The sequence below is a fragment of the Sarcophilus harrisii genome, chromosome 3 (genome assembly GCF_902635505.1).
Source record: "Sarcophilus harrisii chromosome 3, mSarHar1.11, whole genome shotgun sequence".
Classification (NCBI taxonomy): domain Eukaryota; kingdom Metazoa; phylum Chordata; class Mammalia; order Dasyuromorphia; family Dasyuridae; genus Sarcophilus; species Sarcophilus harrisii.
This window is the reverse complement of record NC_045428.1, coordinates 396769539-396783467: the sequence shown is the minus strand read 5'-3', so window position 1 is coordinate 396783467 and position 13929 is coordinate 396769539. Positions and strand designations below refer to the sequence as shown.

General features: G+C 41.3%; 1 protein-coding gene across 1 annotated transcript; it reads right to left on the bottom strand.

Moving 5' to 3' along the window:
• Positions 1–3415: 3415 nt before the first annotated feature.
• Positions 3416–7918, bottom strand: EVX2 (even-skipped homeobox 2). Its single transcript, XM_023499296.2, has 3 exons — positions 7399–7918; positions 5938–6188; positions 3416–4111 (listed from the first exon to the last, which is right to left on the bottom strand). The coding sequence occupies exons 1-3, from the start codon at positions 7820–7822 to the stop codon at positions 3416–3418; spliced, it is 1371 nt and encodes a 456-aa protein (XP_023355064.2). The 5' UTR covers positions 7823–7918.
• Between the last annotated feature and the right edge of the window lie 6011 nt (positions 7919–13929).

Genomic DNA, 13929 nt, shown 5'->3' with positions numbered 1-13929 from the left:
GCAGATCTGTAAATACACGAAGAGTTGAGTTAAACTCATCTCGAAAGAAGAGAGAAAAGAGAAAAGAAAGGAAGGGGGTAATAAAGAAAAAGAAGGCTCTTTGCAAAACCCAGATCGTCTTCATTTTCTCTGGGTTAAGGAAATGGTCGCAGCATCGTTTTTTCTCTGATAAATGGCAACAGCGCTGAGAGAGAGAGAGAGAGAGAGAGAGAGAGAGAGAGAGAGAGAGAGAGAGAGAGAGAGAGAGAGAGAGGGTTTTGTTGGGTGCCTTTTTTTTAGCGTCATATTTACTAATTGTATCCTTCCCCTCCCCCCCATGAAAGATTATTATTTACTCGGTAAATGAGGAAGTCAAAATCGGACAAGTAAATAACACGAAATAATTAATTTTCGTTGACATTTTGAGGTTCGAAAATGTAAACACTATACAACGGGCACATAGTTGAGAATATACATACTGTAAGTGTATATGTGTATTACTGCAAAAGAATCTGGACTCACGCACATTCTGTTTGTAAACATTCTTATCAGTTTAGCCAGCCAATTAACGTTAAACCAATGTTTGGACTTATTGCATGTCTACTGTAAACATGAGTAATGCATTCGCCGTAAAAATAATGATTATAATGAATTAATCCATCTGATGTGTATTATAAGGATTTAAATATGTTGTTTTAAGAGATTTTCATAACCCTATATGCCATTTAAAAACAAACACCAGGACGCAACGTTTTGCAGTCTGTTAAACAAATAAAGTCCTTTGATTTAAATAACATTTATTTTACATGACCAAACACAATAAATAACGTAATATACAAAGCTTTATAATTATTGCACATTTGTAAAATATTTTACAGTGAGTTCATACAGCCAGCAATATTTAAAGCACGAAGACTTTATTTACAATTTTTATATAATAACCAGATCCAACGGACCCAACATAAAATGAATTTGTTAATTTTTACCAACCAGCGTTCTCATTGATCATTCCATCATATATATTTTGGGAAAATGTAAACATTATTGCCAAAATTATCTTATATACATCCAATAAGTGATCTTAACAAATGATTTTAACAATCTAAAAAGGTAAAGCTGGTAAGAGTGCCATATTTTGGTTTATTTTCTTTAGCCTTAAATTATATATTAATAAAAATTTTAAATGTAAACTCAGTGATTAAGAGCTGGTATAATCAATATTTTTACATAAGTAGTCTTGTTTTGCTATTTTGTTTTTACAAAATGAAAATTATGCGTATTAAGTAATTTCTATTTAAATTGAAAAGTTCTTTAAACATCTTTTAACCATATTTTCCCAAGAATACACCCCAGGAGTTTCGAAATATCTTTTTTTCCCAGAAATCTTTTCCATCTGACGAAAAAACTACAATTTGCTTTTCTTGAAAAAGTAAATCGTTTCGAAACAGTTTCCTGAAAGTCTATCATGAGCATCAAAACAAAAAATCCAGTGTCTTAAAAACAGGTCTTTCAGGACACTCGTTTTAAACAAATCGTGGGAAATTGTGCCGATGTGTGTGTATATCGATATATGTATCTATGTAGCTCTCTCTCTTACATATGTATATATTTAAGGGAAAGATCATATATATAAATGTATGTGTATATATATATATTCTGCCTACATATCGATATACACACACATAACCCACTCTCTGGGTTTAAACATGCAATAGCAAGTTATTTGAGGGCTTCAACTCTTCAGAAAATCTCATTATGTGAAGAGTGAAGTGGCTCTGTAGGGAGCATTATGGAAATATCTGGGTTTGATTTAATGAGGCTGTTCACATTGGTGGAATATCAACTTAACAGAGAAAAGTCTACCCAGGGCGTCCAAGTTACCAAAATGAAAATTGGCAATTGAGATGATAAGAACGTGGCTTTCTTCTGCGAAATCACTTCAGGTAACAGATAACATTAAATAACATACATTCTATGCACCAAGAACAATGTTTTATGTACCGAGTCTCTTATCTGTCTCTTCTAATGACTTCCCTTAGCGGGTTGTTAGTACTTGACAGCAGGTCTCTGTGCGGGGAACTTTTTTTCCAATTCCACATTCAAAGGAGGTCCATCAGAGAACATGATTGGCAATTTTCGTCATAATCTGCACATTATTAGCATCAAAATTGACATGGCAGTAACACTGGTGGTTTTTGATGTGCCTTTCTTCAAGTTCAAGGAAGTCCCTCCAGTAGCAGTGGTTTGGTATAGCAGGTCTCAGTTACCCAGTGGTGGCTTTTCAGAGGCAAAGGCTCAATAGACATGCGTGAGAAATAATGCTAAGAGCCAAGAGGGAGGGAAGAAGGAGAAAGGGGGGAAAGGGACTGGGGCTAGGGGTGGGGAGGAAAAAGTTCAAACTTTTAAAAGTGTCTATAAGGTAAATGCTTCAGGATAATATCATATACCTAGAGATTCAAGTATTTCCCAGATAGCGTGAAATATAGTGTTAGAAAGCTGGGCTTTAAAATGCCTCTTAAGATCCTATAGTAACCTGTCAATCTCTCACTTTCTCACACTTTACTCGTCCTTCCACAGCCACCTCATTAGATAACACTCTTTTGCATAAAATATGCAAGTCAATTCATTAGGACTGAAACTAAAGATGGGAAAGAAAGAAAAGGAAGCTTTGGGAGAGGGAAGAGGCCACTCTTCCCTATTTTCGTCTTGCTTTGCAAAGGTGACAACAACAACAACAAAAAGTTCCTCTATATCTTCTCCATCTGTCCTCCTTCTCTGTCCTCCTCACGCATCTCCCAAATAAACACATTCACAAATACCGGCAAGCGCGCAACCGCCTCTTCCACCTTTACAATCTTTTCCCAAACCTCTCCTTTACCTTCTTTCTCTCTTCCTGGGCTGAAGACAGAGAGTCGCCTCTCCGCCAGGAAGTTCAAATTCAAAGGAAAATCCCAACCTTTTCCCGACCCCAAACTATAACCAAAAACAATGCTAGGACTGAAGCGATCTCTCTCTCCTCCCCGCCCCCAACGCAATAATAAAAGTAATTCCCTTTTTCTTTGTCATTGCTGTTTGCTTCTGGGCCATCTATGTTCATCATCTATCCAAGATTAACTCCAGCATGGGCTGGAAGTCTCATAACTCAATTTAGGGTTGGGTTTCTGCCGTCGAGCCTAGATAGAGTTCATTACACGTATGTAAAAGGGGGTGGGAGAGAGAGGAGGAAAGAAGGGAAAGGGCGAGCTGAGAATAAAAAAATAGAAACAATTTTTTCCGAAACCGAATCGCGGCTCTTGCCCCACCGCCTCCTTTCTTTTCTCGCTTTCCCCCGCGTCCCTCGGCTCCCCCCTAGCGGCGGCCCGAAGCAGGGGTAAGAAGAGGCGCGAGCGGCGGGCAGTTCGAAGTCCCGCCCCTGCGGCTCAGCGGGCTAGCTTAGTTATCTGGTGAGCGGGGCCTCCTCCCTCTGGTCCGGGGGGCTGACCGCCGTCTTACTGAGCACGGCGGCCGAGTAGGGCAAGAAGCTACTCTCAGACCGCTGCGAGGCGGCACTGCAGGCGAAGTCCGAGCCGCTTCCGCCGCCCCCTCCACCTCCTCCCCGGGAGCCCAGGGCCGCGGCCGCAGCGGCCGCAGCGGCCGCCGCCGATTGGCTGCTATGGCAGCTGAGGCAAGAGCAGGGTGCGGAGCCGCCGCTGGGGGGCGCCCCGGCCGCCGCCGCGGAGGAGGCCGCGGCCGCCGCCGCCGCCGCCGCCGCTGCGGCCGAGGCCGCGCTGTTAAGCCCGGCGGCCGCGGCCGGAGACTGGTAAAGGCCCGGGTGGCGGAAGCTGCAGAGTAGCTCGGGTCGCGAATAAGGGTGCGAGAGGGCTCGGAAGGTGTCCAGGGGGCGGATGGAAGTGGCAAAAGGTGAGGAGGCCGCCGCGGCGGCTCCGGAGGCCGCGGCCGCCGCGGCCGCGGCCGTGACACCCACGTGGGGGTAGTAGTGCAGCGGCACGTGCGAGTGGAAGGGATAGGGCAGGCTTCCGGTGGCGGCCGCGTGCGTCATCATGTAAGTGTAGAAGCTGGGGTCGGCCGGGTGGGGCCAGGACATGGCCAAGCGCTGTCTCTTGTCCTTCATCCGGCGGTTCTGGAACCACACCTTGGAGGGGCAGAGCGGAAAGGAGCAGCGGATGAAGGGAGAGACAGAGACACCCAGATGGAAGCCCTAGGCCGCTATGGCAGCCAATATAAGGGATTTCCTACTCCCCCAATCCCATACATGCACCACTTCCATCATCCTTCACCTCACACGGTACACATCCTGGCTGGAGGTACCACTGACATCACTAAGGAGCTTTCCGACTTCAGGAAGTCCATCACCGTACTCTTTTTGCTTTTCACAAACACACCTGCCCGCCTGTCCTCATATCGCCCCTGCCCCGAGTCTAGCCTTTCGCCCTTGCCTTAGTCACAGCTGGAGGCAATTCAGCCAGCTGCAGGGAGATGTACACCTCTCTCTCTCTCTCTCTCTCTCTCTCTCTCTCTCTCTCTCTCTCTCTCTCTGTCTCTCTTCTTAATTCTCTCTCTCTCCTTAATTCTCTCTCTCTCTTCTTAATTCTCTCTCTCTCTGTCTGTCTCTCTTCTTAATTCTCTCTCTCTCTCTTCTTAATTCTCTCTCTCTCTCTCTCTCTCTCTCTCTCTCTCTCTCTCTCACACACACACACACACACACACACACACTTCCATCACCACCCCCACGTTTGCATTGATTCATTCTCACTCATCCAAATGCCAGGTCTCGAATTGTCCAGGCCAATTGCTTGTTTATTTATTCGTATATGCTTTTCTGACCTCCATACTTGGGTGAGCGCTCAGAAGGTCCTTTCCCATCCCACACCCATACCCTTCCACCATCCGGATGTACAACTGGAGATTCCTTCTTACAATTGAAGGATTTACGAATGGATTCTGGACTGACTAGGATTCTCAGAGAAGTAACCGTAAGCTTTTACTTAAGGAACACAGGCACAGCATTTGAGGCATATATACTTTAATACCGCTACACCCAGCTTCAGACACAGTTACTAATTTAATACAGAGGAAGGTTTTGTTGAGTTGTGTTCTACGTAGGTTGAATTGCCGAATTGCAGCCCCTTACAGACAGAGACATCTTTCCTTTGCCTAACTGTTCACTATGACCTACATAATTGGTGATTACCTCCATTAAAGAAGGATCTGGGTCATATGAGAGAGAAACTCTCCCCACCTAATACAATACTTCCTATCATTGTGCTTACGGGACTTCTCTGTTTTTCGGGTGTGCCTCAGATACCCTAAAAGGTCATCCAATCATCCAGCAAATGGTTTCACCTAGTACGCTAACAAAAAACAAAATAAAACAAAACCTGTTCCTCTAAAGGAGACATATTTCACTACAGAAATTTGAATAGAGTAAGCAATTATTCCGTAGCGAGTATGTAAAAATGAAAGGAACACATAGAAAATAACATCGAAATTCACTTTCTCTTAGCAAAAAACAAAAACAAAAACAAAACAAGCAGAATTAATTTTCTTTTTAGCGTTGTAAAGAATGTCATGGAATTTAAACCTTCCATATCAAGAACAAATGAAAAGTTTCCCTTTAGATCCATCAGTAGAGAAACAAAGAACACAATTATTACTGGACAAAGGTGGGGGGGGGGCTGGGAGAAGAGAATTGGTAATTTGTTGGCATCATTCAATAAATCCATGGCTGTTCTATTTTTTGTTATTGTTGCTATCCCAAATCAGCGCCCGTTGGGAGAATAGAGGAAAGATCTATCCCCATCTGACTCATCTTTTAGATTACATAAAGTATAGGAATAAGAAAGGATCGAAATTAGTTACCAGAATTTTTTGATTTCTACCAAACTACCACCCAAAGAGCCTGATGGAAAGGTCAGACAACACCCAGCAATACCCTTCTAGTAGTTCTGAGGTAGGTACCTTGATTGTGGTTTCTGGCAGGTTGAGCGCTGCGGCCAATTCGCATCTTCTGGGCCGAGAGACATAGTTCTCGCGGTAGAACTCCTTCTCCAGTCGGGCTATCTGCTCCCGGGTGAAGGCAGTGCGGTAGCGTCTCACCTGATCGGCCCCGGAGCCCGAACTACCAAGAGCATTACTGCTGTGCAGGTTGGTTAAGCCGGAACCTGAGGAAGAAGGGGTGGTAGTAGCAGCTGAACTGCTCTCCGAATATCCTAATAAACAAACCAACAAATACGCATGAAATAAATATTTGGGCTTGGAAACTCCACGCACAGTAGGCTGCGAATGGATTAAATAGAGATGCCTATGAAGGGGGGACCACTGAGTCTCTGAACTGATGTAATTGATAGTAGCTGTCATTGTTACAAATTGCTGCTGTTAATAGAATCAATAAAGTTTTGGGATCCCTTCATAACCAAATAATACTAAGTAAATTAGGTAGTTTTAAATAATTACACAATTGTTATTCTGGGACAAATTAAACCAAAGAAGAACAGACATCTCAAGGCACAGTTTAGCTGGAAGACACAGCTAAAACCTTATCTCTCTAACTTCAGTTTCTCCTGCTTAGCTTTGTTTTTACTTAATTATTTTTAAGACTGTGAAAGAAAGCAACATTCACTAGAAGCAAAGCTATTGTAGGGCAGAATATATCCTTGCCTCCCATTTCTCTCTCAGATACATCAACACTACCAGCATTATCTTAAGAACCAAAAGGATTCTCTTATTAGTCTCCCTCCTCATAATAAAAAAAAAAATAAATCTATATATACATGTTATACATACATACATGCATGCATGCACACATACATTCTCAATACCATTAAAATGGGATATGCTGTAAGGAAGGCCAGCTTAATAGCCAATTTGTTTTTTAAAAAAAATGAAGCTAAATAACGTCCATTTTTCATGAGTGGAAATTGAGCAATAACCATTCTGAAGTGAACTTTGCAAATATTTTAAATTTCCTTTCCATATTTATATATTTCAGAGTCTGACTCAAATTGTTCAGTGTAATTCTCCAGCAGAGCACTTTTGATTTAGGTAACCACGAGTTCTCTACTCCTTTGATAGATTTGAGTGTGCGTTTGTTTTTATTTTGAGTCTCCATTGTACATACTCCTATAACGAATATGTTTCTGCGTATATACACAGACATACAAATATACAGAGAGACTTATATGAATGTCTCCGGTCCCCCGTACATACATGCACTTTGGTAGATAAACACACCCAAGACTGTATCATCCTGGACTCGCAAGCCAGCTAAAAGAGCTTTCTTATAGACAGTGTTGGTAACTTAGCAAATAAAAGTACCTCTACTGGCTAGCGAGTTATCTCCGGAATAATCCGTAAAACAGGAGAAAAGGAGAAACACTAAGAGAGGGAAAGGAGGGAAAGGCAGGCAGATTCCCGAGTTACCTTTGTTATTGTTTTCTTTCAACTGGGAGGCACTGAGGCTTGTTGGAGAGCGGAGAGCGGAGCAGCCCACCTCCACATCACTGTTCATATCTGCCTCTGGAGCAACTTCGGAATAATGACCCGTTTTCTTCCTGCTTTCTGCCGGAGGAATTTCGGAAGAGACCGTGCTTTCGCTGCTTGGGTGCTGCAGGTTGAATAAAGTGTCTATTTCGAATTTCCCTTTGGCAGGGATGTCCCCTATAGCGCTATGCAGGGAGGCGGAAGTCAGTCTCGGGCTGAGGCGACCACCGTGCTGCGAATTTTCTAGGGCCTCCAGCACCGCATTTCCAGCTGAGTCGGACAAATTCGAAAATCTTTTGCCAGCTGTAGGGCTGTGGAGACCTCTTTCCATCAGAATCATCTCTTTTCTTATTCTTTCCATCATCTCAGCTTTATAAAAAATGTCAAAGTTGCAGGGCTGGTCCTTTCCTAATGATGAGCTGCAGCAGGGGCTAATTCACATTCAGCCCCAGCGAGCGGTTCTAAATATTATTATCTCTTTTTGAGGGAGGCGTAAAAATTGTGGGATGCCAAAGCGAGGGAATGACTGGTCAAAATGACCCATACATCCTTTCTAGCCCGAAATGTCATTCATCAAAAAAGTAGCGCTCGTCATTAAGGTAGGAATGACGCTGTTCGAATAATCATTTATTGTAACAGGTTTATAAGCAAATAAATACGAGCTCTTGTCAGTGGGTAATGAAGGCGGCTTCGGAGCAGACAAATATATCCAGGTGGAAAGAAAGGAAAGAGGAGAAGTGAAGAGGCAAGCTCTTGTCCTTTGCCTGATCAGATCTTGCTTCAATTGCTCTGGGGTTTGGCCTCTGGGGGTGAAATTGACAGTCTGATTAATAAAATGAGCAGCGCCACATTTCCCCCTTCATTTAGGGACATCATTATGCTCTGATTTTTGTTTTGTTGCCTTTTAGGTCCTAATGATGCAGCTTCTTCCTCATTTTTTCTCGGACAGAGCCACATGTTAAATAATAGATAATGCTTTTATTTTTCCAGGGCAGATTGTCTGTCTAGGATTAAAAAAAAAAAAAAAAAAAAACATTTACAAGCAGAAGTGGGGGTGGAGTGGGGAGTAGGTTGCAAAAGGGGTTGCGTAAGGAGAGGATCATTCTCTCTAGGTCTGGGCTCTGTGATTGAAAAGCCAAAGATGAATTTTTTTCTTTAGCAAAGAGGACTCTTAGCTCTCTCCTACCCATTTCCTTCCCCAGCTCGCTCAGGCCACCCTCCCCAGCCAAAATCTTCCTTGGTAGAGTTACAGAAAACTCTCGCTGTGCACCAAAGGAGTGCATGTGCGCTTGTATCCAAATGGAAATAATTACGAAAACTCTTATTTTCTAATACACTTTGGTTATTGAATTCTAGGGTTTTTACTTTTATAATCCTTTTGATTGATGGTCCTCTCTTCTACGATTTGTCCTCTGGGGAAAATAGACTCCACTGTATGATTTGATGGCAAGACTCGACAAATAACTTTAAACACATTTGTGATTTAAGGCATCCCATGAGCTCATTCTTTGCATTTTCTACTTTCTCCCCCTTTTCTTCTCGAATTGAATAATTTTCGGTACAGTAACCGATTTTTCGGTTCCAAAGCACAGTAGCCAAAAAATAATTTGTCCTTTCGTCATCTCTTCCCCACCTTTCCCTTTACCCCAGTGACTTCCCCTCCCTCTTACTACCTTCCTCCTCCTTTTTCTCCTCCTCTTCCTACTTCCTCTCCCTCCTCATCCTCACCTTCTTCCTTCTCTTTTCCTTCTTATCTCGCCCCGCCACGTTACCTGTAGCTATTGGGTCTTCCCGAAGCTAGTCCCAGGCGAATGGAATGTTAAAAATGCTTCCCGGCTACTCTAAGGTACCACGGTGTCCAAGCCGAGCCTCTCTGTGTGATAAGTTTGATAGTCATAATGACGCCGATGGCAACCATCTTAAGGAAGGTAAATCCTCAGATTTGAACAGCTCTGGAATCGCCTTCAAATCCATAACACAACCCCCTCTACACTACAGACAAGCTCACTGCAGAATCAACTAAAACTAAGTTTCCGGGGCTCCCTCATGTGCTGGCTCAAGGAGAAAATGGCAATATTCCACCACCTTCTATAGGATGGTAGATACTTGGGAAGGCGAGTGGTCAAGCGAAAGCTAATCTCTTGATTCTCACACGTTCTATGTCCTGTTCTCCCTAACCCAGATTAAACACTATAACCCAGACTCCATCTCCAAACGTTCAAATCATTGAGGCAAATAAAAGGGCGGTTTGCCTATCCTAGACAAGTCACGTCTTTCTTTTAGCTTGGCCAAATTAGAAATATTTCTGAAAATGGGGAGGAGATTGTGTTTGTGTGTAAATTTTTCAATAATAGACAATAATAATCAAAACGTTGACACCAAAGTGCTCTGCTTGAATTTCCCCCCTAGAATCTCACTAGAAAGTCATAGGTCTTACTTTAAAAATCCAATCATTAAAAAAAAAAAAAAAATTAATAGTCCGAATTTTGTCAAAAGTGGGGAATTTCAAGAAATGGGGAGAACATATAAAATAGAAAGTATAGGTATCTAAGTGGGGCAAAGGGAAAAAATGTCTCTCTCACACATATCATAAACAACCTCCCACTGTTATCTTAAACTTCCATCACACTCCTTTTCCACCCATAAGTTGCCCCACCAATGGCAACCGACTTTCCTTTTTTCCCTCCCACCCCCCACCTCCAATTCAGGCCTGAACCATTGTTTTGATCTTTCTCTGCTGAAAACCCAGGCTCTTCTTAGCAAATTAGTACCAAAGCCCAGAGACTGCCTCGTTTCCCCCGTTGCTCCTGCGCTTACTGTCATACCCCTTCCATCCCCCGTCCTCACGGCGGCACATGTATATTCCCACTCTTTCCTGAAGCCTTCAAGGTCCTGACCAGAGATAAGACCTTGAATCTGTTGAAATCTTCCAGCAGAGATGTACACCCTAACTCAATGACTGCTTCATCAGGGTTTGGGTTTCCTCTTTTAGACCCTGAAAAAAAAAAATCTCTTTCCTCTACCTAAGAAAACTTTATCTGTTTTTGAGAGGGTCCCGAAATGAAAATAACGACCAGTTATATGGTGTCCCAAATCCTTGAATCAAACACGTAGTCCGAAGACCATTTGGTCCAGGCTGCGAAGTGAACGACCAATTATGGTAAGAGAAGCGGAAGTCTGCGGGCAGCTTTATTGCTGTCGTTTGGCGCCCCCGTCTGTTTTCTTAAATACCTTGACTACTCTGAGAAGCTTTTCATTTTTTAAAAACCACAGCCAGAGAACCAGTCTGCCCCAGAGCCTCTGATACGTGTACAGAATCCAAGGCCTCAGCCTGGGAGCTCTGGGATATAAGGGGTCAGTCACTGAACACCTTTTCCTGAGGAACTACAAGGAAACTGTGGCCAAGCCCAATGTCTTGTGGAAAGGAAAAACAAAACTCCTTTCGTGAGGGCCGCCAATGCGAGACCTTTTATTGGTGGTTTAAGAACTATTTTGCACCTTTTAAAGAATGCTAATATTTTGTTCTATTGGGGCATTTATTGAGAGGAATATGTTCAAGTTCATGTTAGGGAAATTACTCACTATAAAATACATCAATCATCTTGCATTAAACTGTGTTTTGGAACCCTAAATGGTACACAGAATGTGTTTAATAATCCATTACATTTCATGTCAGTTGAAATTTTAAGGAATTATATGACATTTCTATTCTTGGTGGCTTCCCCTTAAGCATTTTGTCATTTTGAAGATATTTTTGTTACATATAGCCCAGTCTGAAAAATACATGTGTGGGGGGAGGGGTTGTTTAAGGAATTTTTTTAAAAGGCCATTTGAAAGACATTAGGTTGATTAGTCTTACTCAAATCCAAAGCTCTCCACCTTAACTCCTTACCATTTTAGAGTCAACATGATTGTTCTTTTAAATTGATACTATTCAGAGTGCATAAATATATATCCGCCCCAAACTTTATTTCCTTGGAATTTACAGAAGTATAAAATCTCCAAAGAAATGTTTCAATAACATTTTTAATGTATCTGAGAAACTTCATCCACTATGTTGAAAAACCCTTTTTTACCTAAAATGCAAGCTTTAAAGAAGGAGGTTTTAACTCAATCAAAAAATTGTGAGGAATCCAGACTAAATATTTGTTTCTTGGTCAGCTGCAAGTCCTCCAAGGTGAAGTGGCAAGCCATTACCGTGATTGCAGGTAATAAAACGCGGTACTAGAATATGCACTGAAATGAGAGGGCTCCCATAAACATGGGGGTCTTCTTTAAACGTAATAGAGGATCTTAGGGTTGGACTTGACTGCTTCATTGTTTCCCCAAGGGCATTAGGAATCCATTGGTGTACAATCCATTAACTTTAATTATTCTTTACAGAGACGAAAGGGAAAGAAGCACTCACCAGTCTAAGAGGATATAAGCTAATGCATCTTTGCCTTCCTGTCCTCGACTCCGCTACTGCACCAGGAGTCTGTATAGCATTTTATTTACTTAGGATACTCAAGGAATCGTTAGAGGTCTTGAAAGGAAGAAAGGAAAAAGGTGACGATGACTTATAATAATCAGAAGAATCACAAGTATTTGCAAATCGCTTTATATAATTAACTCATTGGATAAGTTTATTATTTTCCTTCAAAGCCTAATTTGACGTTTCTGTAAAAGTTCTGCCTTCTCTCCCACTCTCTTCGTTAGTACGAAAAGAAAATGACGGAGAATGTCTAGGAGGTGGTAGGAGGCTGGAGAGAATTGTAGACTCTGGTACTGGAAGCTAGAAAGTAATTTTCTTCTTCAGGAAGCAAGCACCTTGATTCAAAACCCAAACATTTCCTTTCCTGAAGAAAACTTGTAGAGCCATCTAGTGATGAAATCTAGGTACTGCAGGAAGTACTATAATCTGATGAAATGCTAAATGAAGCAATTTAAGAACAATTTTTCCCTCTGTCTTTGCTTATGACTCTGTTCTTGCAGTATTTTGCTGTTAAGTGTTTCCAAAACCTTAATTCTGTATGCGACACTAGCATTAATTTTTCACCACAAACTCAGGTCTTTGAGAACCCATGTTATAATCTTTCATTTGTGTTTTTATAAGCCCAAAATACCCACATGTATTAATTTGCACTCTCCTTACTAGCTGAAAAATTCGTCAGAGCTAGTATTTTGAAATGGAATTAAGGAAAACAGCTTTAAAAGACCAATAATTTGTTTTTGTTTTTTAAAAGGCAGAGGGCAACTATATTTTGATTGGAGTTTAATGATCCCAAAATAGTTTAAATGTGAAGCCACAAGTTGCCAAAACAAAAACAAAAACACTTCCACACTTTCCTACACCCTAATTAATTCATTTGTCGACATATTTTGGACTTCAAGTAGATAGTAATTGTAGTTTATCTGTACTTAATTCATCCTAGCAATGAATCAGTAATTTAAAGGTCTACATTGAGTGGGTGATTGCAAGTTCATGCTAATTTAGTTTTGACTTAGAATACACTAATACTATAACTGCTAGGTTAAACAGCAGAAACTGAAACTACCTTACTCAAACTGAAATTTTCTGTCTATTCTTTCTCCCCCTAAACTGGTTTGAAAATACAACTACACCTTATTTTTGTTTCTTTTTAAGGATTTTGTCTTAAGAGTGGAAAAAAATAGCTAGAATTAAGTATAGTATGTTCATAGATGGACTCTGGTTGTCACTGCTCTCTTGCAATTAGTTATTTATTCACGTGAAAAATCCATAGATAACTCAGCCTCCCCTGCAGCGATAATCCACTGAATATTTCCAAAGGAAGTTAGTTGGTTTGTTTTTTTAGCACAACCACAAGACCATAATGCGACTGTTGTTATCATTATCTTCATTAAATCATTCACAGGTATTCTTTGACAACAATTTGTCAGATTTAATAGAAAAGAAATATTTCGCTTTTCTTCCAAGCAGGAAAATGTTTTCAGAGACAGTTCAATGAAGAAAGAGTTGAAATCTTTCATAGAACAAGTGAAATTTTAGGAGAGAGATGAAGAAAGAAAAAGAGGGGGGGAGGAAGGGAGGGAGGGAGGGAGGAAGGAAGGAAGGAAGGAAGGAAGGAAGGAAGGAAGGAAGGAAAGAAGGAAGGAAGGAAGGAAGGAAGGAAGGAAGGAAGGAAGGAAGGAAGAAAAAAACGGAAGGAAGAAAGAAGTTGAGAGAGATTGGATCTAAGACACTTGAGAAGGTAGTTTTTAGTTCTTTACCAATCCGTAGATTTGATTATATTAAAAACTTGAGTACTGAAGGTTAAATGAATCTCCAGTTCTCAATCAATTTTCTATTTAAACACTACAGAAAATATCTTAGAGTGATTGTAACCATGATTATATGACTAATTAACTCAAGTGATACATGTTTATGTAACTGGTTACCCATAATTGGTGAATATACATAGAAATGGATACATATGTATACACAAATTAAGCAGCTACAAGATTACTCTG

Coding starts and splice junctions, on each gene's coding strand:
- EVX2 (XM_023499296.2), bottom strand. CDS start 7,822: ATGATGGAAAGAATAAGAAAAGAGATGATTCTGATGGAAAGAGGTCTC. Junction 6,189..7,398: donor GAAAGAAAACAATAACAAAG/GTAACTCGGGAA, acceptor TTTGTTTATTAG/GATATTCGGAGAGCAGTTCA. Junction 4,112..5,937: donor TGCCAGAAACCACAATCAAG/GTACCTACCTCA, acceptor TGCCCCTCCAAG/GTGTGGTTCCAGAACCGCCG.